This window comes from Dendropsophus ebraccatus, chromosome 12, assembly GCF_027789765.1.
Source record: "Dendropsophus ebraccatus isolate aDenEbr1 chromosome 12, aDenEbr1.pat, whole genome shotgun sequence".
Taxonomy (NCBI): domain Eukaryota; kingdom Metazoa; phylum Chordata; class Amphibia; order Anura; family Hylidae; genus Dendropsophus; species Dendropsophus ebraccatus.
The window spans coordinates 60,494,449-60,521,067 of NC_091465.1; the positions used below are offsets into that span (position 1 = coordinate 60,494,449).

General features: G+C 40.9%; 1 protein-coding gene across 1 annotated transcript in view; it reads left to right on the top strand.

The window, feature by feature from the left end:
• TECTA (tectorin alpha) overlaps nucleotides 1-26,619 on the top strand; it is a 122,103-nt gene that overhangs the window by 22,063 nt on the left and 73,421 nt on the right. The window contains exons 10-11 of the mRNA XM_069946674.1: nucleotides 22,577-22,629; nucleotides 23,716-23,849. Coding sequence (XP_069802775.1) covers nucleotides 22,577-22,629; nucleotides 23,716-23,849 — 187 coding nt within the window. The remainder of the gene's footprint in view (nucleotides 1-22,576; nucleotides 22,630-23,715; nucleotides 23,850-26,619) is intronic.

Genomic DNA, 26,619 nt, shown 5'->3' on the forward strand with positions numbered 1-26,619 from the left:
GAAGCCTTCTCATCCTATAGTCACCCTTCTTCTCTTTCTTGCTGGCAGAGAATCTTTATCAAGTTTTAATTAAACTCCCATTGAGTTACCTCTATAGGATTTCCTCTGTGGATTTCTTTCTTCTTCCCCTTTCTTTGACATTCCCTGTATATTTTTTACTTTCTTTCGGTGATGCACATCAAGTCTCTCTCTTTAACAGTATTTGGAGGATTTTGTTTCTTTTCTATCAAGTGAATATAACAGGGAACAATGTAAATTGTGAAGCTTCCTTCCCAGAGGCATTGCTCCAACTCATATTTCACTCAAAGGGGTCACATAAAAAGAACTATTTAACTGAGAGAGACTTGCATAGGACAATAAGTACAAAGAAGTATAACAAATTGACTTAAACAACACCAAGATGAGCCACATCCTTAGCTACAGCTCTATACGTCCTTATTCCAGTATATGGATATATACTTAGAACAGTAGCTCAGGGTAGAACAGTAGCTCAGAATAACTTTACAATCACTTTCTTTATGGAACATTTTTAATGATGGTAGAGATCCTTTCTACAATATAGTAACTTCCTGGAGGTATGCCAATGTTTGCCTGACTGAAATGAATAAAGGAAACTGAGCTACCAGCATGTGTATTAGTGGTTTTGTTTGGTTTTGAGTTTACCTTGGTTTCAGAAGAGTGTAATATGGCTGCAAGTCCTGGACCAAGTGTGAATTGGCAGCTGTCAGTTCAGGTGATACAATAAAAAAGAAAAACTATATACTTACCTCCCCCTGTTTCCCCAGCACTGCAGTTGTCAGATCTTCTTGTTTGTGCTGAGCTTCTATTGTCAGCTTCTGATAATGTCTTGCTCCTATGCTCTGATTTGTGATTGGCTGTCGAGCTAGATCTCTGAAGGAGGTTAGATGCAACACTGGGAGAAAAAGTGGAGGTGAGTATGCATTTGTTTGTTGCTTTAATACAGAGGGAGGTATATAGGAAAGTTACATTTCCCTGGCAACTCAATTTCATGTTTTGTTGCTTTTTCTTGCTGCTTTTCTTTCTAAATTTTGTATCTACCAGACACAATCTGTCTGCAAAAGTCAAATAAAAGTCTAAAGTCAACACAGCGAGTTTTTCATTCAGACTTTTAGGGTGCGTTCACACCTACCGCATCCGCAGCTTATTTTTCCGCGGAAATCCGCAGGTCTGGTAGTGCAGATTTCAACCTGCAAGAAATCCGCATATGTGTGCGTTTTGCGTTTTTTCTGCAGCAAGTTTATCACAACTGAAATGTCAGTTTAAAATGTCTCTCATTCTAAACGGACATTTCAGTTGCAATAAACTTGCTGCAGAAAAACCGCAAAACGCACACATATGCGGATTTCTCGCAGGTTGAAATCTGCACTACCAGACCTGCGTATTTCCGCGGAAAAATAAGCTGCGGATGCGGTAGGTGTGAACGCACCCTTAAGATGTCTGAATGACGTTGAACGTTTGTACAATTGACAGTAATGCTTTTAAAAAATTGATTCCCCGTGATGAACAGCTACAATGTTATAGAGGGGTCAGAACATGGCCATGCAAAGATTTTTGGTATAGCTGTAATTGTACAGAATTAAGTTAACATAGCAGGAAAAGTTACTGGCCAAAAAACTGCACAATTGTTTTGCTTTTTTTCCCCATAAATGACAGCAAAACCTTCTAGTGGTAAGGCATAAAACTACAGCGCCCCTACCTGCATATAGGTCCTTACTGCACCTCCTAAGGGAGGCAGCTATAAAACTCTGTTACATGAAGCAAACATGTTCCCCATGCTTCCCCAATGATGAAGAATATTTCTGTATGTAATGTCCCTAACAGGGCTTGTCCGGCAGTGCATGACAGAGGTTGTGGGACTGCTTACCAGGGAGTTATACGGCCTACACATTGCTGTAACAGCCCCAACTTTTAACAACATAAATGACAACCTGATATCAGTTATTTGGAGAATATAACTATGAGCAATCACTAAAGCTATAGATGTGTCTTCTTATAATAACATTAACTAACCAATAATCATTATTATTAAAGGTAATATTGCAAGTGGCATCAGTTGTCAGGAACACTAAATCTGCCATCTAGTGACCAAATCCGAAAAGAAATCAAGGGGCCAATAAGTCTTCATATTTAACAAAAAGACCCATACAGAAATCCACGACTGCGACATCCAGTCTTTACTATATTTTTTAACAAAATAAAGGAGACTTCTATTCCCAGCAGAGTGGATTTCTTTTGCAAAGTTTCTGGAAGTAATTGAAAGACCGCATGGAGCGACTGTAGCATTTTGGAGGGTGCTATGGGGTGTTTTTGGATTTCAGATGGAGGGGTGGTATTAACACCTTCCACACATTGGTGTTGCCTTCCTATATATATATATATACATATATATATATATATATATATATATATGTGTGGTGGTGCCTTCCTATATATATATATATATATATATATATATATATATATATATATATATATATATATATATGTGTGTGTATGTGTATATATATATATATATATATTCACACACACACACACACATATATACAATGGTACCTTGGTTTAAGAGCGTTTTGATTTAAGGGCTCACAGTTTTTCAAAATTGTGACTTGGTTTAAGAGCATTGCTTTGATTTAAGAGCTCCCAGTACTGGGTGGGAGGGCGAGTGGAGGAGGGGCATGGTCTGCATAGTGGGGTCTACAGCCCTGTACTCTGACCCAGGAAGTCTCCCTCACCTTCCAAATCATAGCAGATCCACTTCAGGCTGGGGCTCACATCAGGGGACAGGACTGTGGAGGTAATCTCTTCATAGCTGTAACCTCTCTCTCCCGGACAGAGAGTGCGGCTGTACTGTGCCCACATCTGCCCTGCTCATTCCTTCATGCTCCCTGCAGTCTCTGTCAGCCCTTGTGTTTCCCATCCTCTCCATTACTGTACAGTAACTTATAATATCACATATTCTGCTGTTTCTGAATGTTTGTTTCATCTGTTTTACATGTTATTTAGAATAATAAATATTTTTGGGGGGGTGTTGAACCAATTGTCTGCATTTCTATGATTTCTTACGGGAAAATTTGCTTTGGTTTAAGAGTGGATTTGGATTACAAGCACGGTCCTGGAACGGATTATGCTCGTAATCCAAGGCACCACTGTATATATCTCCTATGTATAAATACATTATATATTATTTTCTAAAAAAAATTATTTTGATTTTGTTACTAATTTGAAGGGGATAAATATACGTTTGAAAGTGCACATAGTATACTGTACTCACCTGCCCCTCTGGTGCTATTATGCTGGATCCTTAATTGCTTCCTGTTTTCTGTCCCAACAAATAGGAAATGCCTAATCAGCCAATCATTGACCAAGAAATATTGGATCAATAGTTAAAAGTATGCCATAATGCAGGAGAGCTTGAAGTAAACACTTATATAACTACAACACCAAAGATGAATGTGCAGTCAAAGGCTCAATGCTCACAATCTTCACAATAGTAAGATAAATCTCAAGGTGTTGCCACATCTATGTTCTCGATTGCAGAGTTTACACCATGCCCTTCGGTGCCAGTCTTCAATGTTCAGTTTCCTGCTCTCTGTACTGACACATAGGAAATACCCACTTAGCCAGTTTCTGGCCTCAGTGAGGACTTGCTTCTACCCGTGATACACACCTTACCTTCCTTCTCCTTCAACCAAAGAACTGGTTTCACCTGGCACTACTCAGTTCCAGTACATCACAATAGGGAGTAGTTCACACATATTACAAATACATCAAACATGTTTCCAGGTTGGTCCAACCTCTTCAAGATACTAGAAGAAGTCAGACGAACTTGGATATGTGTTGTATATATTTGTAATAACGTATCTATGATTTATACCCCATGTGAATCTATGTCATGGGAACCAGGTATCACCAAATAAAATATGTTCTTTAGTGGAAGAAGTAGGAAGGCATGGTGCTAATCACGAACTGAGGCAATTTAACTCTTTATTAGATAGATTTTACTAATTATAGCTTTGGTGAGGTCAAGATTAACATTACAGCACCTACCTCCCCACAGATTCTCTCAGAACTTTTCACCTCTTGCGACACCTTCCCTTACCATGAACAAAACTATATGTATATATATAATATATAAACTACCGTTCAAAAGTTTCGGGTCACCCAAACAATTTTGTGTTTTCCATGAAAAGTCACACTTATTCACCACCATACATTGTGAAATGAATAGAAAATAGTCAAGACATTGACAAGGTTAGAAATAATGATTTGTATTTGAAATAACATTGTTTTTAAATCAAACTTTGCTTTCGTCAAAGAATCCACCTTTTGCAGCAATTACAGCATTGCACACCTTTGGCATTCTAGCTATTAATCTGTTGAGGTAAGCTGGAGAAATTGCACCCCACGCTTCTAGAAGCAGCTCCCACAAGTTGGATTGGTTGGATGGGCACTTCTGGCGTACCATACTGACCGTTGAGCTGCTCCCACAACAGCTCAATGGGGTTCAGATCTGGTGACTGCGCTGGCCACTCCATTACCGATAGAATACCAGCTGCTGCTTCTGCTGTAAATAGTTCTTGCACAATTTGGAGGTGAGTTTAGGGTCATTATCCTGTTGTAGGATGAAATTGGCTCCAATCAAGCGCTGTCCACTGGGTATGGCATGGCGTTGCAAAATTGAGTGATAGCCTTCCTTATTCAGAATCCCTTTTACCCTGTACAAATCTCCCACCTTACCAGCACCAAAGCAACCCCAGACCATCACATTACCTCCACCATGCTTAACAGATGGCGTCAGGCATTCTTCCAGCATCTTTTCATTTGTTCTGCGTCTCACAAACATTCTTCTTTGTGATCCAAACACCTCAAACTTGGATTCATCCGTCCACAACACACTTTTCCAGTCTTCCTCTGTCCAATGTCTGTGTTCTTTTGCCCATCTTAATCTTTTTCTTTTATTGGCCAGTCTCAGATATGGCTTTTTCTTTGCCACTCTGCCCTGAAGCCCAAAATCCCGCAGCCGCCTCTTCACTGTAGATGTTGACACTGGTGTTTTGCGGGTACTATTTAATGAAGATGCCAGTTGGGGACCTGTGAGGCGTCTGTTTCTCAAACTAGAGACTCTAATGTGCTTATCTTCTTGCTTAGTTGTGCAACGCGGCCTCCCACTTCTTTTTCTACTCTGGTTAGAGCCTGTTTGTGCTGTCCTCTGAAGGGAGTAGTACACACCGTTGTAGGAAATCTTCAATTTCTTAGCAATTTCTCGCATGGAATAGCATTCATTTCTAAGAACAAGAATAGACTGTAGACTGTTTCAGATGAAAGTTATCTCTTTGTCTATTTTGAGCATTTAATTGACCCCCACAAATGTGATTCTCCAGAAACACAATCTGCTCAAAGGAAGGTCAGTTTTGTAGCTTCTGTAATGAGCTAGACTGTTTTAAAAAAACAGCAGCAGTTTGTCGATACCAGGAAGTGAGAATCACAGAGTGTAATTGCAGGCACATTATAGCAGCAGTGTGTTTAGCTGAGTGTGAGTGCAGGCACATTATAGCAGAAATGGAGAGGATGGGAAACACAAGGGCTGACAGAGACTGTAGGGAGCATGATGGAATGGAATGAGTAGGGAACATGTGGCCACATAACTGAAACACTCTGTCCGGGAAGAGAGGGGTTACAGCTTTGAAGAGATTACACCCCCCAGGTCTGCCCCCTGAGGCTAGCTCCAGCCTGTAGTGGATCTGCTATGATTTGGAAGGTGAGGGAGACTTCCATGGTCAGAGTACAGTGCTGTAGACCCCACTATGCAAGCCATGCCCCTCCCCCACTCCCTGTCCCACACAGTACAGGGAGCTTTTAAACCAAAGCAATGCTCTTGAACCAAGTCATAATTTTGAAAAACTGTGAGCTCTTCCTGCAAAACGCTCTCTATCCAAGCTACTCTTAAACTGAGGCACCACTGTATATATATATATATATATATATATATATATATATATATATAAACAAAAAGTCCACAGCACTCGGTGAAAAAGATGAAAAGCGGGTGCCAACCTCAGCACTAAGGGTCCTTCGTGCAAATCCAGCAATCCAAAAATAGAGGTAGCACTCCAAAAGTAGAAATAATCAGTGGTTTATTTTCTCATAAGCACAGCAGCCAGGGCTGTATTAACAGCTAAACCTGAAGACCCCCCATCTACACGCACCTATTGGCGATACCAGACCTGACCAATACCACCTTACCCCCCCCCCCCCCCCCTGGAAAAAAAATAAAACAGATTTACTGGCAAGTCTGAACGGGAGGAGGGAAACTAAAAAAAATAAAAAAATGTTTTTCTGTCCCACTGCTCCCTGGTGCTGCCCCCCTGCAAGGTGCTGCCCTAGGCACCGGACCACGGGTGCCTAGTGGTAAATACGGCCCTGACAGCAGCAACGTTTCAGTGTCACAATGAACACCGTTTGAAAACTTTGCTTGAAAACGGTGTTCATTGTGACACTGAAACGTTGCTGCTGTGCTTATGAGAAAATAAACCACTGATTATTTCTACTTTTGGACTGATATATATATAATGTGTGTGTGTGTGTGTAGCATATCTATAAGACCATATAAACTCCTGGTTGTCTTAGCATAAAGGAAAGAAACAGCAGCACAGCAAGGAAGGGGCTACAGTAAGCACTGAACAGCTAATGATATCGATGATGACAAGCTAAAGGGAAAGTAAGAGGAAGATTATACTGTAGCACTGTTGACCTACAGCAGTGGGTTGATGGCAGATAGAAGGGAAGCCTTTATTTACCTTTCAGGCACAGTTTGGATTATTTTCAGTAGACAGGCCAGCTTAGTTTGCAAGTACTCAGTCCAGACTTTTTCTGTCTCTCTCCTGCACATAGTACATCCTAATCCCCACCCCCACTTCCTTCATCCAGTCCTGATATAGCTGTAAGACACCTAGTGGCCAAGCATTTGGAGCTATTTCTCCGAGGTAAGGGGTCATTCTTTTTAAGTAAAGTGATTTACAAATATGTTAGGAATCCTATGGACTTTCACATGGTGGAAAGTTGTTTGAAATGACATTGACCATTTGGGAGACTGACATATGGTTTTATAATAACCATAGGAGATTTCACAAGGACATGTAGGTCAAAGGGCTACTAATTCTCCTTAAAGAGGTTGGCCACTTTATAGTAACTGTACTCACAGCCCTTACTGACAGCAGCTCCCTGTGTAACTCATAGAGCTAAAATCAGACTCCCATCCTTCAGGTTGTGCTGTCCTGCTCTGTGGTGAGTCTGTCCATAAGTTGGCCAACATGGAGGAGCATGTAACCCTACCCTGCCCCCCAGTGTCCTCCATTGGTAAATAGAGGCTTAGTGGTGGACACTGGGGGCAGAGCATAGTCACATGCTCCTCCATGTCGGCCATCTTATGGACAGACTCGCCACAGAGCAGGGCAGCACAACCTAGAGGAGAGGAGTCTGATTTTAGAGGTACACAGGGAGCTTCTGTCAGTATATACAGTGAGTGCAGTTACTAATACTGCACACTGAACAATTTTACCATAAAGTGGCCAACCCCTTTAAGGAGAGTTTTTCATAAAGACATGTGGAGACTTACAGACCATTGTTGCTTCACTGGGAATTCTGGGAAGGAAGGATATGCAAACTAGCTCTCACACCTCTTGAGCAAAGAGATGTCCCTTCAAGTCAAGTCTCACTCACTCAAGGAGTCTTAGAACATTGACTCAGGGTTTTATGCCAAGACTAACAATCTCTTCAAAAGAAAAGATCCATCTGCACTAAGGAGGTGCAACAACCTCGAAACAGCTGTCTGCAGATGGGAAATCTTTCCTTTTGGAAAGATTGTTTAGCTTGACATAAAATCCCCAGTCAATGTTCTTAGGGTCCTATTACACGTAGCGATTTTTAACGACTAGCGATAAACGATCGCAAGCTAAATTGTTTATCGTTAACCTGAAATCGTTCACCATATTACACAGAACGATGGTCGTTATTACGATCGTTATTGCGATCGTTTATTCCTTCTGATCTCAGGATAACAATGGACAATGTGCTATTATGCTGCGTTTACATGTAACGATTATTGGCCCGATCGTACGATTAGCGATGTCGGATTTACGATTTTTTTTTTATAACGATCAGCGTTTAGATGGTACGATATATCGTACGAAAATTCGCACTGCGATCGTTTTGCGATCGTTTAAGCCAATCTCACACATTGGTTAAATCGGCGAACGACTGTTCACACGGAACGATTTGCGAATTTTTTGCGTACGATGAACGACGATTTGATGACCTGATGAAAGATCAAAATGTACGATTATCGTTCGAATTCGACCGTTATCGCGCAAATTCGCACGATAATCGTTACGTGTAAACGCAGCGTTACGCTGAACAATTAGTGAAAAAATGCGGAACTTGAGCGAACGAATGTGGAATTACAGCGAACGATTAACGATAATTTTAGGTTCAGATCTAAATCAATGATCAACGACATACAAGCGATTTTTCGATCGTTGCCTGCAATTACACAGAACGATTATCATTTAAATTCGAACGATATATCAATTTTTCGCACAATAATTGTCCCGTGTGATGCTGCGTTTACACGTAACGATTATCGTGCGAATTTGCGCGATAACGGTCGAATTGGAACGATAATCGTACGTGTAAACGCAGCGAACGATCGAACGACGCACGATAAATCGTACATCGGGATCTTTCATCAGGTCAGCAAATCGTCGTTCATCGTACGCAAAAAATTTGCAAATCGTTCCGTATGAACAGTCGTTCGCCGATTTAACCAATGTGTGAGATAGGCTTAAACGATCGCAAAACGATCGCAGTTGCGAATTTTCGTACGATATATTGTACCGTCTAAACACTGATCGTTATAAAAAAAAAAACGTAAATCCGACATCGCTAATTGTACGATTGGGCCAATAATCGTTACGTGTAAACGCAGCATAATAGACTACTAGATTGAGTGAGACTTGACTTGAAGCAACATCTCTTTGCTCAAGAGGTGTAAAAGCTATTTTGCATATCCTTTCTTCCAAGGGACATGTAAACATACCTAAAGCTCTTCTTCAATGTAAATGTTTCTATTGTAGAGCCTCCTAATGGTGTCATAGTCTTACACCTATCATGAAGCAAAGAAAACTGAAAAAAAAAATGTCTCTGTTATAGTATGGTTCCTACATTTAGAGATGAGCAAACTGGCCGAGGTTCGGGTTCGTATGAACCTGAACTCTCGGCTTCTGACTGCCGCTGTCTGCTCGCTCCGTGGAGAGGGTGGATACAGCCTGAGGACCGCCTGGAAAACTGGGATACAGCCATAGCCATAGGCTGTATCCCAGTTTTCCAGGCAGTCCTCAGGCTGTATCCTCCCTCTCCACGGAGCGGGCAGACAGCGGGAATCAGACGCCGAGAGTTCACGTTCATACGAACCCGAACCTCGGCAGGTTCGCTTATCTCTACCTACATTGTAGCAGCTAGAGGCTGCCATTTCCATCAAAGATTTAGTCCTACATAAGAAAGTAGCCAAAGCATCAAAGGTGGTGACTACTCTTCCTAGGAAGGAGGCAGTGCATATAGTCACGCGACAGCTGCCAGGTAGAAATGACGCTTCTTGTCACCACTTCTAGTCTTCCATTCTGATCTCAAACAATCCATTTACATTAGTGGGTAACGTAATGCTTTGCTAATAAAAGTGATGGATGTAGCTATAATGGGTGTGGCTATGGATAGCTATAGACTTACACTCCAAGATCCTACTTTATTCATGCTCTTCCGTGGAAGATGAGAAAATAGAGAAGAGGACATTTCAGAAAGTAAATGCAGCTGTCTACTTCAGCGTCCTATACTCTGCTTTTTAATAAGGAAGAGGAAAATACAGATAAAATCAATTTGCTAAATTGTTCATGAACAAAAAGACCTCTATGCAAAGCTGACTTACTCATTTAAATGCAAACTCGCCTTCTTTTGTACGGTGTTTTAGACAAATGCTAATTCTGTCATTTAATAGCCACGTTGTTTTTTTGTGTGTTTTTTTGGAAAGGTGAAAGGGTTTTTTTTCTCTGTTGTGTTCTTTAGATGAAAGTATTTCTGGTCAGGAAGATTAAACTAGTCCAAGGAGTTGACATTTTCATCTGACTTCTTTTTTTTAAGCAGGTAAGATTTCAGGGAAAGAACCCCACTCTAATTTCACAGCCTAAAAAAGGAGAAAAAAAAAAACATACACAATTGTAGGAGCAACGTAATCAATAGCGATAGACGGGGGTCTTTGGTCTTCTCCCTGTACCTTCCTATATCATCATACGCACTCAACGTATCGTCTTGGAGCAAGGGCCATAGGATTTAATTTTATTTCCAGAAACATCAAACAGGTGAAAGGGATACAGGAGCTGTGAGACTGGTGGAGCCCTGCTACTAAACCTGGCCAGGTATGCAGCTTACCTGAAATCATTCCTATGCAGCTATCGCCTATGAATTTGTATGTATGTACTGTATGCACCGAGATGTGGGTCCTGAAAGGAATCCTTAAAGTAAAGGCATTCCCTTCTTCATTTGCAGATGCTGTTTGTCACCGGGACAGTCAGGACTCTACTCCACTGATTTGTCTGCTGAAGTATGTATGTTTGTATATTGATTTAGACTTTTAACCACAGCTATCTTACAATGATATGTGTAATGCATATAAACACTGTATGATTTCTATAGGTAGTCATTAGGTATAGGTAGTATTATCTTTTAACCAGTTTGTTCAATGTTATCCATAGTCAATAGGTTGTTGAGAATAATAGTAAAAAAAAAATAAAATAAATATATATATATATATATATATATATATATATATGCTTTAATTCATTAAGATAGATAGATAGGAGATAGTACAACACACTTATAGGATTGCACTTGATTTATATTTCCATTGTAGAAGAGACTTCCACATGGAACTATTAAAACATGAATAGATTGCTGGTTCTAATTTTAATCTAGAATTTGTAAATGTAAATATATATATATATATATATATATATATATATATATTTTAATTATATATAGCCAACCGTATTCATTGTGGTAGGGCATTGACAGTATTCAGTATTCATTGTAGTAGAGTATTGGCACCAATTACAATATATTCTTTAAATAAAACTACATAGTTTTTGGAAGCCATTGGCATAATTTAGTAATTTTTTATTTTAAATAGTAACACAAAATGATTACTATCCAAATGTCAGATGCTAGCAAGAAACTACATGGAATTACCCAGTTTCCAGTTACCCAGGGTCCGTTTACACACACAGACTATCTGACAGATTTTTGCAACCAAAGCCAGGAATGGACTATAAACAGGGAACAGGTCATAAAGGAAAGACTGAGATTTCTCTTTTTTTCAAATCCATTTCTGGTTTTGGCTGCAAAAATCTGACCCTGATATGATGCTCCTGTTTTAGTGTGTGCCTATGGATTTTTTCACCATGTGCCTAGTTAGAACATAGGCTTTCTATATGACAGCTGTGTTTCTATAGTTTAGCAGGTCTTAAAGAAAATGTTTTAGTTTCCTTCTATTGCCTAGCTTGCTGTTGTGGATCATGATCCCTGTAGGTATGCTAGTTCTGATAATAGGACTGTATCGCTTACTTACTTGATTCCCTGTTGTCTACATACAAATGACATGTTGCATCCTGAGCTAAGATTGCATTAAAATATCTAGTGATGATGTCACCATACCATAATAAATTGAACTGCATTGTAGATAGCATTTCCTATTGTTTTATGGGTTAAAATCAGTATGTTATAAGCTTAGGAATACTCAGATGGCGATTGCCTTTTTTGCTGTTAAAATTTCTAGAGATGCAAACATAATCTATGGGGTTTGGCTAAGAGGACAATCTATAGGGTAGAGGCTGTAAACCTTTAGGGAGAGTCTTGACCAATCACATTCATTGTTGGGTGAGCTGTGAGTGTGACATCATCCTAAGGAGCCAGTCACCTTCCAGGATTTATTGGAACATTGCAAATTCTAATGGTGCGTTTACACAGGCAGATTTATCTGACAGATTTTTGAAGTCAAATCCAGGAACAGACTATAAACAGGGAACAGGTCATAAAGGAAAGACTTAGATTTCTTCTCTTTTCAAATCCATTCCTGGCTTTGGCTTCCAGAATCTGTCAGATAAATCTGCTTGTGTAAACGCACCATAATAATTAAGTGGCAGATCTGCTACTAAATACCCAAAAAGCAACATTTTCACTTGGGCATCCTTTATTTAATAAGAAAAACAAATAAAAAATTTGAAAAATTATCGACTTGCTGTTCCTCAGTTTACAAGAGGGATTTTAATGTAAAAAAATGTAAAAAAAAAGAAATAATAATAATGCATTACGGCTTTGAAAATGAAGAGATGCAATTTGCCTTTGCTCTAAAGGCCACCTGACACTGTGCACCTCTACACAGATCGGCCTGGAGATGCTGCTGACTCTGGTAGATCGGGTTACCATGTCCTGTAAATGAGCCCTGTTAATTTAAAGAGGACCTGTCACCCCCCGCGCCGGGGTGACAGGCTCTCGACCCCCAGCTAGATCCCCTTATAGTTACCTCATGTCGCCGAGTCCCGCTGCCGGAGCCGGTCCCGGGACGGAGATATCCCGGTGAGAAGCCGGCGCGCACGCTGTGGAGATGGGTCCGGCGTCCATAGAGAATGAATGGAGCCGGACTAATCTCTGCTGCGCGCGCACGGCTCCATTCATTCTCTATGGACGCCGGACCCATCTCCACAGCGCGCGCCGGCTTCTCACCGGGATATCTCCGTCCCGGGACCGGCTCCGGCAGCAGGACTCAGCGACATGAGGTAACTATAAGGGGATCTATCTGGGGGTCGGGAGCCTGTCACCCCGGCGCGGGGGGTGACAGGTCTCCTTTAATGTTGCTTCAGAACTATATTGTACTATTTTCTGTAGAGATTTTACTATTTTTGTTTATCCTTATTGCCATTTACATTGATGGCCGCATGACTTGTCTTTGATGGTGCACCTAGAGACAATCCATATATATCAATATAAGGAATAGTTCTGGAGAATATTACTCTTATGTATTAACTGATTGCAGAGGTTCCTAATTTGGCACCTAGCTGCACTGGATAAGGAAAACATCTTTTTCTTTCTTTCTGAGCCTGCTGGTACTTTAACCAATCATTGTGTTCAGAATTATCACCCTTTTACCAATGTGGTCTATCAGTATATCAAGCATTAGATATATATACTTTATAATATTAATGATTCACTATTGTTTCTTACCTTTAACCTTTGACGGCTTTTCCATATTATTAATCCATATGCAAATATGTTATTTTTATGCACTGGGCGTGAGGCTTCCGCTCCCAGTAGAACCGATCCACCCCCGGTTGGCCCATCCCTATTGATGAATATCTGTGCACCAAAATGATACATTTGCATATGGGTTAAATCTCAATATTGTGGAAAGGATGAAGGTAAAAACCTTTCCTTCACCCTCAGTGCTCTGTGCCCTAGAGGGAGATATCAGCAGGTTAGATACTTCCATTGACAGTTTCCCTTTAAATAGGATTTTTTTTTGTCTGGAGCACCATTGTCTGTGAACTCTGAGGTAGATTTAGTTGTGCATAAAAAAAGATTTCTTCATCGCACCCCATCTGTTAACCAAGATTGGTGTTTGGTCTGAACAAATGAACCATGTTTGCACGCCTTTATACATTCAGTACATATAGGCTATGTATCCCCTTTGGGAACATATTGGGCAAATCCGACCATCTCGTTAAATTGATGGCAGCCAATAATGATCATGATCATAACAAGGCGGCCTTGTTTGCACGATATGTTATTATTAGATATTTGTATTATTTATCAGGTATATGGAATCATTTAACAGGCATCAACAGATTATACGTGAATTGAAATACTGTAACCTGTAATTGTGGCGAGAGAGGTGAAGCTCTAATCTCACTCCAAACCTCTTACCCTGCCTCTTGGGGTAAACACCCAGTAAGAGGAAGCCTAACCATCAAGATGGACCCTCCTAGAGTCAGTGTGTGTCAGAGGGGGTAAAAACAGAAGAAAGGGGATCAACAAGGTTGATCAGCCAGATTAGTACCAAGAGGTCACAAATCAAGAGCTTAGCAGATAGAGGTGCACTGGCAACAATCAAAGGGTCAAAGATCCAAAAGGTTGTGTATCAATAGGATTATCAGGCAGAGGATTAAAAGGGAACAGTCACGTTCAAGCCTAGCGGTTAAGACAATACAACAGACTTCAAAGGGTTAACCGTTACACAGCTCAGAAGGTCCAGGCCTCAGAAACTGTTGGTTACAGAGCCATATAATGTAACAATCACAGTCAAACTCATTCCAAAGGCTAAAGTCTGTCTTAAAGGGAACCAATCACCTAAACAACACCTCTTACGCTATGGAAATGTGCTGTAGCCGTACTCAGCACACTTGCCAAACATGCTTTTACACCCACCATTCCTGGAATGTACAACCAGAAAACTTACTTTATAAACTTGGCGCCCTGTATGTAAATTGCCCCCAAGTAGTCATCTGGGCAGTGAGCCGCGGCAAGTAGTCACTGTCCCCTGGGCGTTCCGGAGTGATAATCACGCCCCTCTGAGCGTGATTAGCCTGCATAATTGTGGCGACGTCACCGAGAGGCGCGCTGTCCCTAACGTCAGCACTCCTACGTTCTTGCTGTGCCACACTTGCGCAGTACAGCGGGTCCCATCCGCACCGTACTGCGCAGGTGCAGAAAGCCTAAAACTCATTGCTGGAGATCGGGCAATGAGTTCGAGCCCGCTGTACTGCGCATGAGCGGCGCAGTAAGGACGTAGGCATGCTGACGTTAGGGACAGCACGCCTCTCGGTGACGTTGCCGCAATTATGCAGGCTAGTTAAGCCCAGAGGGACGTGATTACCTCTCCGGAACGCCCAGGGGACAGTGACTACTTGCCGCGGCTCACCGCCCAGATGACTACTTGGGGGCAATTTACATACAGGGGCGCCAAGTTTTATAAAGTAAGTTTTCTGGTTGTACATTCCAGGGACAGGGGGTGTAAAAGCATGTTTAGAAAGTGTGCTGGGTACTGCTACAGCACATTTCCATAGCATAAGAGGTGTTTTTTAGCTGAGTGGTTCCCTTTAAAGAGCCCCCTCACAAGCACTGGACATGATCTAGAGACCTGATCTGATCAGGGTCCTGGTACTCTCATTGGCCTACCAGAGAGGTGCAGTGCAGGAGCCCAGGCAGGTGAGTGCATAACCCATCCCATATCTGTGACTCAGCAGCAATGTTATCAATTCTATTATTTTCACGTGGGAATATTATTTAACCCCTTAGCGCCCCATGACGTATCTGATACGTCATGGCGCCGCGGGGGGTGTTCAGAGCGGGGTCCCGCCGGGACCCCGCTCTGAACGGCGCTGATCCCGGCTGACACGTGCAGCCGGGCAGTGCCTCTGTTAGCCGGCGCAGGTCCCGTTGCCGCGCCCCGGCTAATTAAGCACTTCAATGCAGCTGTCAAACCTGACAGCTGCATTGAAGTGCTTTATGCACAACATCCCTGGTGTCTAGTGGGTCGGATCTCCCCCCAGCGATGCGATCGCGGGGGGGAGATCCGTTCTTCTGGCCGTGCCGGGCCTCAGCGTCGGAATGACGCTGATCCCGGCTCGGCAGTAGATTGCTATGGCCTGCAGCAGGCCATAGCAATCTATGACCGATCTCATGGATCTTTGCTGTGTATATACACAGCATTGATCTCTATGAGAGATCAGTGCTATGTATATACAAGCCCCCCAGGGGGGCTTCTAGTCCATGTAAAAAAAAAAGTAAAAAAGTGTTTTTATTAATAAAAAATCCCCTCCCCTAATAAAAGTCCAAATCACCCCCCTTTTCCCATTTTATAAATATAAATTAATAAATAAATAAATAAACATATTTAGTATCGCCGCGCGCGTAATCGCCCGAACTATTAATTTATCACATTCCTGATCTCGCACGGTAAACGGCGTAAGCGCCAAAAAATCCCAAAGTGCAAAATTGCGCATTTTTGGTCGCATCAAATCCAGAAAAAATGTAATAAAAAGCGATCAAAAAGTCGTATATGCGCAATCAAGGTACCGGTAGAAAGAACGCATCATGGCGCAAAAACTGACACCTCACACAGCCCCATAGACCAAAGGATAAAAGCGTTATATACCTGGGAATGGAGCGATTTTAAGTGACATATATTTGTTAACAATGGTTTGAATTTTTTACAGGCCATCCGATACAATATAAGTTATACATGTTATATATCATAGTAATCGTAACGACTTGAGGAACATGCATAACAAGTCAGTTTTACCATAGGGCGAACGGCGTAAATGCAAAACTCCCCGAAATCAAAACAAATTCGTTTTTTTTTCAATTTGACAGCGCAAATGATTTTTTTCCGGTTTCACAACATATTTTATGGAAAAATTATGCCTGTAATTGCAAAGTACAATTGGTTTCACAAAAAATAAGCACTCATATAAGTCTCTAGGTGAAAAAATGCAAGCGCTATGGACTTTTAAACATAAAATGGAAAAAGCAAAAGCGCAAAAACGAAAATTGGCTTGGACCTTAAGGGGTTAAAATGCCTACCATACGTAACTAAAGATAACATGGAGACATAGAAGATTGTTGGCAGAAAAAGACCACCTGGCCCATCTTTTCTGCCTATATATATATAGTATAGGTTTATATTATTTCCTTTGTTATTATCTTAGGATAGGCAGGTTTACATTCAGTTACTGTAGATTTACCAACCATATCTGCTGTAAGTTTGTTCCAAGCATCTACTACTCTTTAAGTAAAGTAATATTTTCACTTTGGTCCTGATCATTCCACAAACTAACCTCACATTGTGCCCTATTGTTCTTGTGTTCAGCTTTTTTTTTTTTTAATTATAAACACTTCCCTGCTCCCACATTTTTGTGGCCGTCTTTGGACGTGTTCTATTCTATTGCTATCCTTTTTTTAGATGAGGTCTCCAGAACTGGGCAGAGTATTCCAGATGTGGTCTTACCAGAGCTCTATACAGGGGGCTCAAAATCTCACTATTCCTACTGGTTATACCGCTAACTATACAGCCCAGCATACAATTCGCTTGCCCTACTACCTAGTTGCACTAGTGATTTTAAAGGTTATCCAGCATTAGAAAAAAAATCAGCTTTCTTCCAGAAACACCACTCCTCTTGTCTCCAGTTTGGGTCTTGCAACGTAGTTCCAGTGAAGTGAATGGAGCTTGAAGGGGTTATCCAGCGCTACAAAAACATGGCCACTTTTGCTCCACTCTTGTCTCCAGATTGGGTAGGGTTTGAAACTCAGTTCCATTGAAGTAAATGGAGCTTAGATGCAAACCACACCTGACCTGGAGACAAGAGTGGGGGGGAAAGGGGCCTTGTTTTTGGTAGCACTGGATAACCCCTTTAATTGCAAAGAACACACAAACTTGAGATAAGAATTGTGCTACTTCTAGAACAAAGCAGCCATGTTTTTCTAATCTTGGATAACCCCTTTACGGCTGTAAAAGATCACTATTTTTAAATCCTTCTCTTCTGAACTTAGATAGAGGATTTTGTTTCCCAAGTGCATTATTTTACATTGGGAAACATTAAACTGCAGTTTCCATTGTTGGAACCACATACTAAATAAGATAAATAACTTTCCATATTATTGACACCTCCAGGATTATCAACCCTATTGCACATTTTTGTGTTAGCAGCAAACTGACAAATCTTACCAAACTCTTCTCCTATGTCACTAACCTTACCTACCAAACCTTCTCTTATGTCCCTAACCTTACCTACCACTTCTCCTATGTCACTAACCTTACCTACCAAACCTTCTCTTATGTCCCTAACCTTACCTACCACTTCTCCTATGTCACTAACCTTATCTACCAAACCCTCTCCTATGTCACTCACCTTACCTACCAAACCCTTTCCTATGTCACTAACCTTACCTACCAAACCCTCTCCTATGTCACTAACCTTACCTACCAAACCCTCTCCTATGTCACTAACCTTACCTACCAAACCCTCTCCTATGTCACTAACCTTACCTACCAAACCCTCTCCTATGTCACTAACCTTACCTACCAAACCCTCTCCTATGTCACTAACCTTACCTACCAAACCCTCTCCTATGTCACTAACCTTACCTACCAAACCTTCTCTTATGTCCCTAACCTTACCTACCACTTCTCCTATGTCACTAACCTTATCTACCAAACCCTCTCCTATGTCATTCACCTTACCTACCAAACCCTTTCCTATGTCACTAACCTTACCTACCAAACCCTCTCCTATGTCACTAACCTTACCTACCAAACCTTCTCCTATGTCACTAACCTTACCTACCAAACCCTCTCCTATGTCACTAACCTTACCTACCAAACCTTCTCCTATGTCACTAACCTTACCTACCAAACCTTCTCCTATGTCACTAACCTTACCTACCAAACCTTCTCTTATGTCACTAACCTTACCTACCAAACCCTCTCCTATGTCACTAACCTTACCTACCAAACCTTCTCCTATGTCACTAACCTTACCTACCACTTCTCCTATGTCACTAACCTTATCTACCAAACCCTCTCCTATGTCACAAACTTTACCTACCAAACCCTCTCCTATGTCACTAACCTTACCTACCAAACCCTTTCCTATGTCACTAACCTTACCTACCAAACCCTCTCCTATATCACTAACCCTACCTACCAAACTTTCTCCTATGTCACTTTCAAATATATTAAAAAAACGGAATCCAAAACAGACACCTGTGGCCACTACTTGTAACTGGTCTCTGCAGGGAAGACACAAAGACAAACCTTTAACAACAACCCTCTTATATCTATCTTTCAGCCAACTACAAATCCATGGAACTATCCAGGGATTATGCCCATTTTTCTCTAACTTCTCTATTAGCCCTTTATGGATAACTGTATAAGAGGCTTTGCTGAAGTCTAGATAGGTGATATCCACGGAACCACCTTCATCCAGCACTTTTGTGTCATAATCAAAGAAATCAATGAGATTACACTGACATAATCTGCCCGCTGGTTTGGATCCATAAGGATGTTGTTTTTTCAGGCAATTAATTTGATTAATCTGAGCCAGTTTCCATTTAAGTTTGAATTGGTTTTCTGTGATGGAAGTTTTTTTTTAATTCCTTCAAGTGCCATGAAAATAAAAAAGAAGCTATACTCACCTGCCCACTTCCCTGCTGCTGCCACTTGAAATCTGCCTGGTCCCTCCTGCTTTCTTCATCTTACCGCTTCCTGTGATGTTTCATTCAACATTACAAGAAACATCTCTGAAACCAGGAAGATGTGAAAATCAGTGGACTACAGAGCAGCAGTAGCTGGTGAGATGCGCAGGTATATTGTCTTTTTCTATTTTCACTGCACTGGGAAGTATTATCTAAGAGGTCTTACTAGCATGTCTGTTTAAATAAATACATATATTCTCCATGTGAGGAGTATGGAATATTGTTCCATAGTATATTGTGATTTATTAACTGTATTAGATCAGGTGCTCTGTGCATCTTCTACAGGGGGCCCACCTTTCCAGAGCCCTTACAGCCCCTTAAGTGTCAAATTCCCCACCTCTCATAAAAAGGCACCAGGCTCTGATAGCAGAACCCCCTGTTGGTGGACCAAGCTGAATTGAGCTGGATGAAAGAATACATGTAGATGGCCAGGTGTAATTCCATAATGAGTTAGCAAATGAGGAGCCCGTGGAGCCTCACTGAAGAGTCTCAAAACACAGGACAAGCCAGATATCCCTCTGGGAAGGACCCAGCCAAGGGGCAGCTCCTGTTAGAAACAGGAGCTGCCCCTTGGCGGGGTCCTTCCCAGAGGGATATCTGGCTAGTCCTGTGTTTTGAGACTCTTCAGTGAGGCTCCACGGGCTCCTCATTTGCATATTCATGTTTCCCAGGGGGCAATGCACCTAGGACTTCACTGCATTGAGCGCTTTCATTAGCAGCCGGCAGTGTTGTCGTTTGGCTGGTCTCCCTGAGTTCAGCAATCTGTTTCCATAATGAGTTAGGTAGAGAGATATGCAGAACTATGAGTGGGAGTCGGGCAAAGAAGCCATGTTTGGTCTCCAAACTTGACAAGGCTTAGCTGAATCCAATGGTATTAGAACCATCTTCCTATGATCTCCCGTTTTAAAGTTAAGCCTTATCTTGGGATAGTGGAGTTTCTGACTTTAGGTCCATAGGGTGAAAGCTTGGAGTGTCTGGTTAGGGGTATGTGTACTGGGTCTTATCAGCAGGCGGGATATCATTTTGAGGAGATCCTCAAACCACTAAGCCTCACATGCCTCCCATGTATTCGATTTACAACCAAAACCCACATCATAGTGGGAATTGATGTTACCATTTATTTGCCTTAAAAAGATGAGTGAACATAGCCTAAATGTTTTTTTATTACTTTGGATTTGCCTGGCTGTGCTCCTGACCCAGGGCTAGATGCAGGTATTTCTATTCTTTTTTTTAGATAGTTCCTTAGACTAAAACTGAGTCTGTCTCCTGTAATCAGACTGCGTAACAAGTCAGGGAGCAAAGCTCGCTACTGCATACTTCTCCTATATATAGCTAACAATCACAGGGGGTCTCAGCACTGACCGGTCTGTATGAAATGTTCCCAGAAGCATTGCAGAACATCCTAGTATTATAAGGTACAAGTCAGACAGTGCAAACTGTTGTTATATTTGGACAGCAGTGGCTTCTTTCCTGGTGGCTCTCTTGGCGTTCTTCTGTAAGCTTTTTACCATTATCCTCAGCTTCTTTCAAACCTTTTTCAGTATTACCCAATATGCTTTTGGTGTGATTTTAAGATGCCCACACCGAGGGAGAATGACAAAAGTCACGAATTTTTGGTTTATGTACAGTACATAAATGCTAAACATGTCAGAAGTTTGTATTGATGGGGGTCCAGGTGCTGAGACCCCTGCAGATCGCTAGAATAAAGGGGCAGATGCTCTCAGCAGTGCGCACTGAATTATAATGGAGCCTATAGAAGTTATATAGACTCCAATATAATTCCATCTACTGCTAGTTTACCAGTGAGAGTGGAGATAATGGGGCAGAGTGTGTGCCGCAAAGTGCTTCTGCCTCTTCATTTTAGCAATTTGTGAAGGTCTAAGCATCTGGACCTCCACCAATACAAACTTCTGACATGTTGCTATAACAAGTTTGCTTAAATGATAAGTACCTTATAATGTTCAAAGAACCCATGAAACTGAACCATCCAATCTTATCTCCTTTGGCCTTTCTAGTTTACCATTTTCCCTGCACTGTGGATGTTTACTCAATGTTCTGAAGAAAAGTCTTAAACAGTACAACTCTTTGTGTGATATTAGTTTAGTTAAAGGAGAAGTCTGGCGAAATTTTTTTATTAAAGTATTGTATTGCCCCCCACAAGTTATACAAATCACCAATATACACTTATTACAGGAAATGCACATAAAGTGCTTTTTTCTCTGCATTTACTACTTCATCAAGGCTTCACTTCCTGGATAAAATGGTGATGTCACGACCCGACTCCCAGAGCTGTGCGGGCTGTGGCTGCTGGAGAGTATGATGACAGAGAGATGCTCAGTGTTCCTCCAGTGCCCTGTGTCCCTCAGTGTCCCCCTGCCATCATCCTCTCCAGCAGCCACAGCCCGCACAGCTCTGGGAGTCGGGTCGTGAAGCCTTGATGCAGTAGTAAGTGCAGGGAAAAAAGCACTTTATAAGCATTCCTGTAATAAGTGTATATTGGTGATTTGTATAACTTTTAATGGGCAATACAATACTTTAATAAAAATTTTCACCGGAATTCTCCTTTAAATTGTGTTACATGTTATGAGTAATCAATGCCGTCATCCAGGAATATTCAAAGGGTTCATTTACTTTTTCTTCCAGCTGTAAGTATGGATATTCACAGTAGATTTGCTGCTGCAATTCATCCAAATTGCCCCTTTCATTTAAACGCAGCTTGCAGAAATCCAGGTGCTCTTTGCCAAAGCAGCCCCATTCAGATACATAGAACTGATTTTAATAAATAAAAAAAAAAAACTGCCAGGTGTGAATATACCCCTTCCAGCCTGAAGCAATTCTAACCTTGATATTTAGAGACTGAACTGAACCCATTAGTATATTCAGTAGTCTACAATTACAATAAATGGTAGAATCTGAACACATTCCCAAAGGTTTGAAAACATTGACCAAACCAACGTGCTTCATTAATGCTTGTTTACTGAAACACTCAATTTCCCTATTGAAGGTTACATAGGAAACCTGATACCTCTGCTATTTACTTAAATGGCTGATTAATTGTGCCGTTCTTTGTGTGGACATTGATCACATTTGCAATGAACCTACAGACACAAATAGCAATGGAAACATAAACTACACCGTGTTATCTGTGAATGTGTTCTGATTAGTCCTGTGAAAGCTTAACGGTAATTTACGTCTCTTGTTCTAGAATGAATTATTCATCTCTGCTGGGATTGTGGTCTGCACTTTGTCTGCTACAAGGTTAGCACATGTTTTAAACTAAAAAAAAAAAGCTTATAGTTTAAAAATGTAGATAAAATGTATAAAAAATATATAACTGTTATGTAAAAGAATTTTTGTGGTTCTGGTGTGTATTAAAGGTCGTTTTATTGTCAAATTTGATATGTTTTACAATGTATTTTTGGTCCGTATTTTGGCCAAAACACAGAGAAACGCGTAAATCTTTCCATTATTTCCAGTTTTTCTCTTTGTTAGTTCCACTTCTGGTTTTAGCTAAAATACAGAGCAAAATACTGTGTGGAAACCCAGCCATTTAGGGACAAGGCCTCTTTCTCCAATTTGCTGTAAACTCTCTCTTAAGAGACAAGTTGCACTTTCAGCTCCCAGAGGGATCAGGTGACATGCTGCCCATAGAAGTCTATAGAGAGGTGAGGGGAAGGAGGACAATTAAGTTGCTGGTGAGAGACAAAGGCAGAGAGAAAACCATAGACCTATCCTATAGTAAGTGTTATTGATCACCACAGTGCTAGATTTGCAGCTTCTACTTACATATACTGAAGTGTACCCGCATACTTTAATGGACCAAACATAGTCTACTATGTGTGATATGTACAATTATCTCTATGGGGCCCAAAATAGTAATTTACCATGCTTTTGAGTCCTGCACAAAATATATATATATATATATATATATATATATATATATATATATATATATACACACACACAGGAATTGGACTAAATGCAGTCACTAATAGATAATGTTTGGTCATTTTGGGCCCACATCAGGTATTCTGCACTATACATTACCATACTCTGTAAACATGATGTACAGATGTAAATGGGGCTTTAGGCAGAAGGTTCACTTTATATAAGATTTTCTACATGCCAAAAGAAATTCTGTATCTGTATTTTATTAGATTACCCTTTAAATGTCGTCATATTTCATGCGCTGCCAAAATTATGGAATTATTCACATTTCTGAAACTTCTGGAACATGATTTATCTGTTCTCCATAAATAATTACCTAGATGAGAGGGTTTTTACTCTTCTCTTTCATCTCTCTGTTTTGTATCTCCTAATAAACTGCTTATGAATTTGTTACAGCTCAGTCAAGGACGATATTGTATCCATTCTGGCAAAATGACACAAAAACACCAAAAGTGGATGATGGGAGTTCTCCTGAAATTAAATTATCCCTTCCTTTTATATTTTTTGGCGTTCCATACAAAGCACTCTATGTAAGTAACTAAAAATTACTTTTCAAGAAAACGGTCTCCCTGATAGAAACTGAGGTGTCACGTCACATGACGGTGGTAACATTGAGTATTTATTTTCCATAATAATATTTTGTCACTTTATTGTCCATTGGTGTGTCCTCACTTATTACCATTTATTCCCGTGATTAGAATTAAAGTGATACTGTCACCCCCTTTTTGCATTCTGACATCTCTACACAGGTGTAAAGGGTAAATTTAGCAGTTTTCACACCTTATTTTATATCATACGTCATGGGGCTTGTTTAAGTAAAAAGTGATCTTTCATGAACTGCACATTGTGTTAAGTGGGCGGACCTTGCGGCATTAGCACCTCTTAGCCCTACCCACAATGCCACCATTGGCCCCGCCCCCCTTGGTGGCCATTGGTTGTCCGACCTAGAGGGGGTGGGGCCTAGACCTTAAGGCCAGCCTGTTCCAATGGCTGGTGAGGGGGCGGGGCCACTTAACATAATCTGCAGTTGATAAAAGATGACTTTTTACTTGAACAAGCATCATGACATATGATATAAAATAAGGTATGAAAACCGCTAAATTTACCCTTTACACCTGTGTAGAGATGTCAGAATGCACAAAGGGGGGAACAGCGTCACTTTAAAGCCTGTTGTCTTCATATGAATAGTGTTCGATTTGTGTGCACCCATATAACTTTTTATATTAATGCTCACATAATAGCTACCAGTGTTTAAAAAAAAAAACTTTGTTAGCTCTCCTGATACCTGGATAAAAATTCTGGAGAATGACCTCATTGATCTCATAGAAATCGGCATTGTGTCCTTCCTCTACTTGGTCTCTTGGAAGTGTATTACTAAAATGACAACTGGGCAATGCCCTTCCATTGGCAATAAGTTGTGTCCCTACACTCTCACTACTGTTTAAAAATGTTAAAATTTATAGGGATGTGCGTCCAGCAGAATTCTGGCTTAAAGTGTTGCGCACAGGGATTTTCCACACATTTATTGTGCATTTTATACACTTATCCAACACTTTTATACCAGGAATAGAAAAGGGGCGTCATTTATGCAAAAAGGGGCGTAGCCCAAGTTGCACCAATAAAAAAGTCATTATTCAGCCTTAGAAAAACATGGCTACTTTTTTCTAAAGACAGCACCGCTCTTATCTCCAGTTCAGGTGTGGTTTGCAGTTAGGCTCCATTCACTTCTATGGAACTGAGTTGCCTGGAAAACATCCATACAGAAGTTCACACAATGTATTTTTTCATTTAATAACGGCTGTTGTAACAACGGACGTTTTTAAATTTAAAAAAAATACACTGCATTGATTGCACTAGAAACCCAGCCGGAGTGTATACACTCTGTATACACTCCGGCCGGGATTCTTTGCAGCCGCGCAAAAAAATGACATGTCATGTGCGGCCATTATTCATTAAATAGTAACCACACAAGTCTGATAGAGCAGACGGGCTCCGGCCGCACTTTACATTGTCGGCTATGGTGAATTGGAACGCAGGCACACCCAAATGTGCCCACATCCCAATTCTAAAGAAATAAAGTTCATCCAGCCGATGTCATACAGAGTATGAACACGGCCTTAGGCTGTATCCATGTTTTCCAGGATTCCCTATTGCTGCATCCAACTTCTTCAGCCACTGATATTGAAATGGCGAACGATCGGACTCAAGCATGCTAGAGTTGCACTCATCTCTAATGGCCATGCATCACTAACCAGTGTACTTCCCCTTTAAAAGCAAAGACGACTGAGATTGCCAAATTTTGGTGGGACCAATCTACTGTTCTGTGTATGGGTGTGTGGTGTATGGCCTGAGATTGCTGGGAACAGTGATTGCCTGAAGCAGTGTTGTGGATACACCAGCACATCCTCTCCGTAGGAAGCAAAGACTGACAGAGAGGATCAGAGCAATGGTGCTGGAGGGGTGAGGGAGTGGTCAGGTGAGCTTTTTTTTCTGAACTTAGAACCCCCCCCCCCCCCCCTTTTTTTCATAAAGGGCTTTTAAGTATACAGAGACAGAATAGTAATGGAATTGTGAATAAAACTTTCATTGTTTGGAACACCCCATTGGCTTTCACTTGAGCTGTAACCCATATTTAAAGGCCTATAACGCCCAATTATATACATATATAGCTGACATCTGATAATGTGTAATCTTCCTGCACAGTTGTTGTTTGCTGCAAGGAAAAAAAGTATTAAAGCAGAAAATATTTGTTTTCATTGTTCTGTTTCTGTGCCAAATGAAGGTTATTTATGATTGCTTAAAGGGGCCATCTTATCATATATATTGGTAGTGATATTGCTAGGATATCTTATCAATGTCCACTTGCCAGTGAGTTAATCGGTGTGAAGCTGGAATTGACACTTGGATTTATTTCACTGTAAAAAACACAATGTACAGGATATGGTGTTTTTTAAAGAAATAGTGACAGTTTGCCTGACAGAGTGTTATAGAGAGGAAAAACACTGTGTACATGAGGACATTTTTACTGGTGATTCGTCAATAGAAATTCTTGAGTCACATGACTTGTCAGGAAAAACATGCAGGGGATAAATGCAATATAAAAAATGACAGAAATAAAGCTAGCTGTTTCTTGGATGTTTTTGTCGTGTTTTATACAGCCCATAAAAACACTAAATCTGGAGAAGCCGGACTTCGCCAATCATAATTAGTTACAAAGTATAAGTGGCCCCACAAAAAATGCTGCTCTAGACAGTTCCTGTCAAGGGCAGAGGTAGCAGCAAAAAGCACCATGTTAGACTG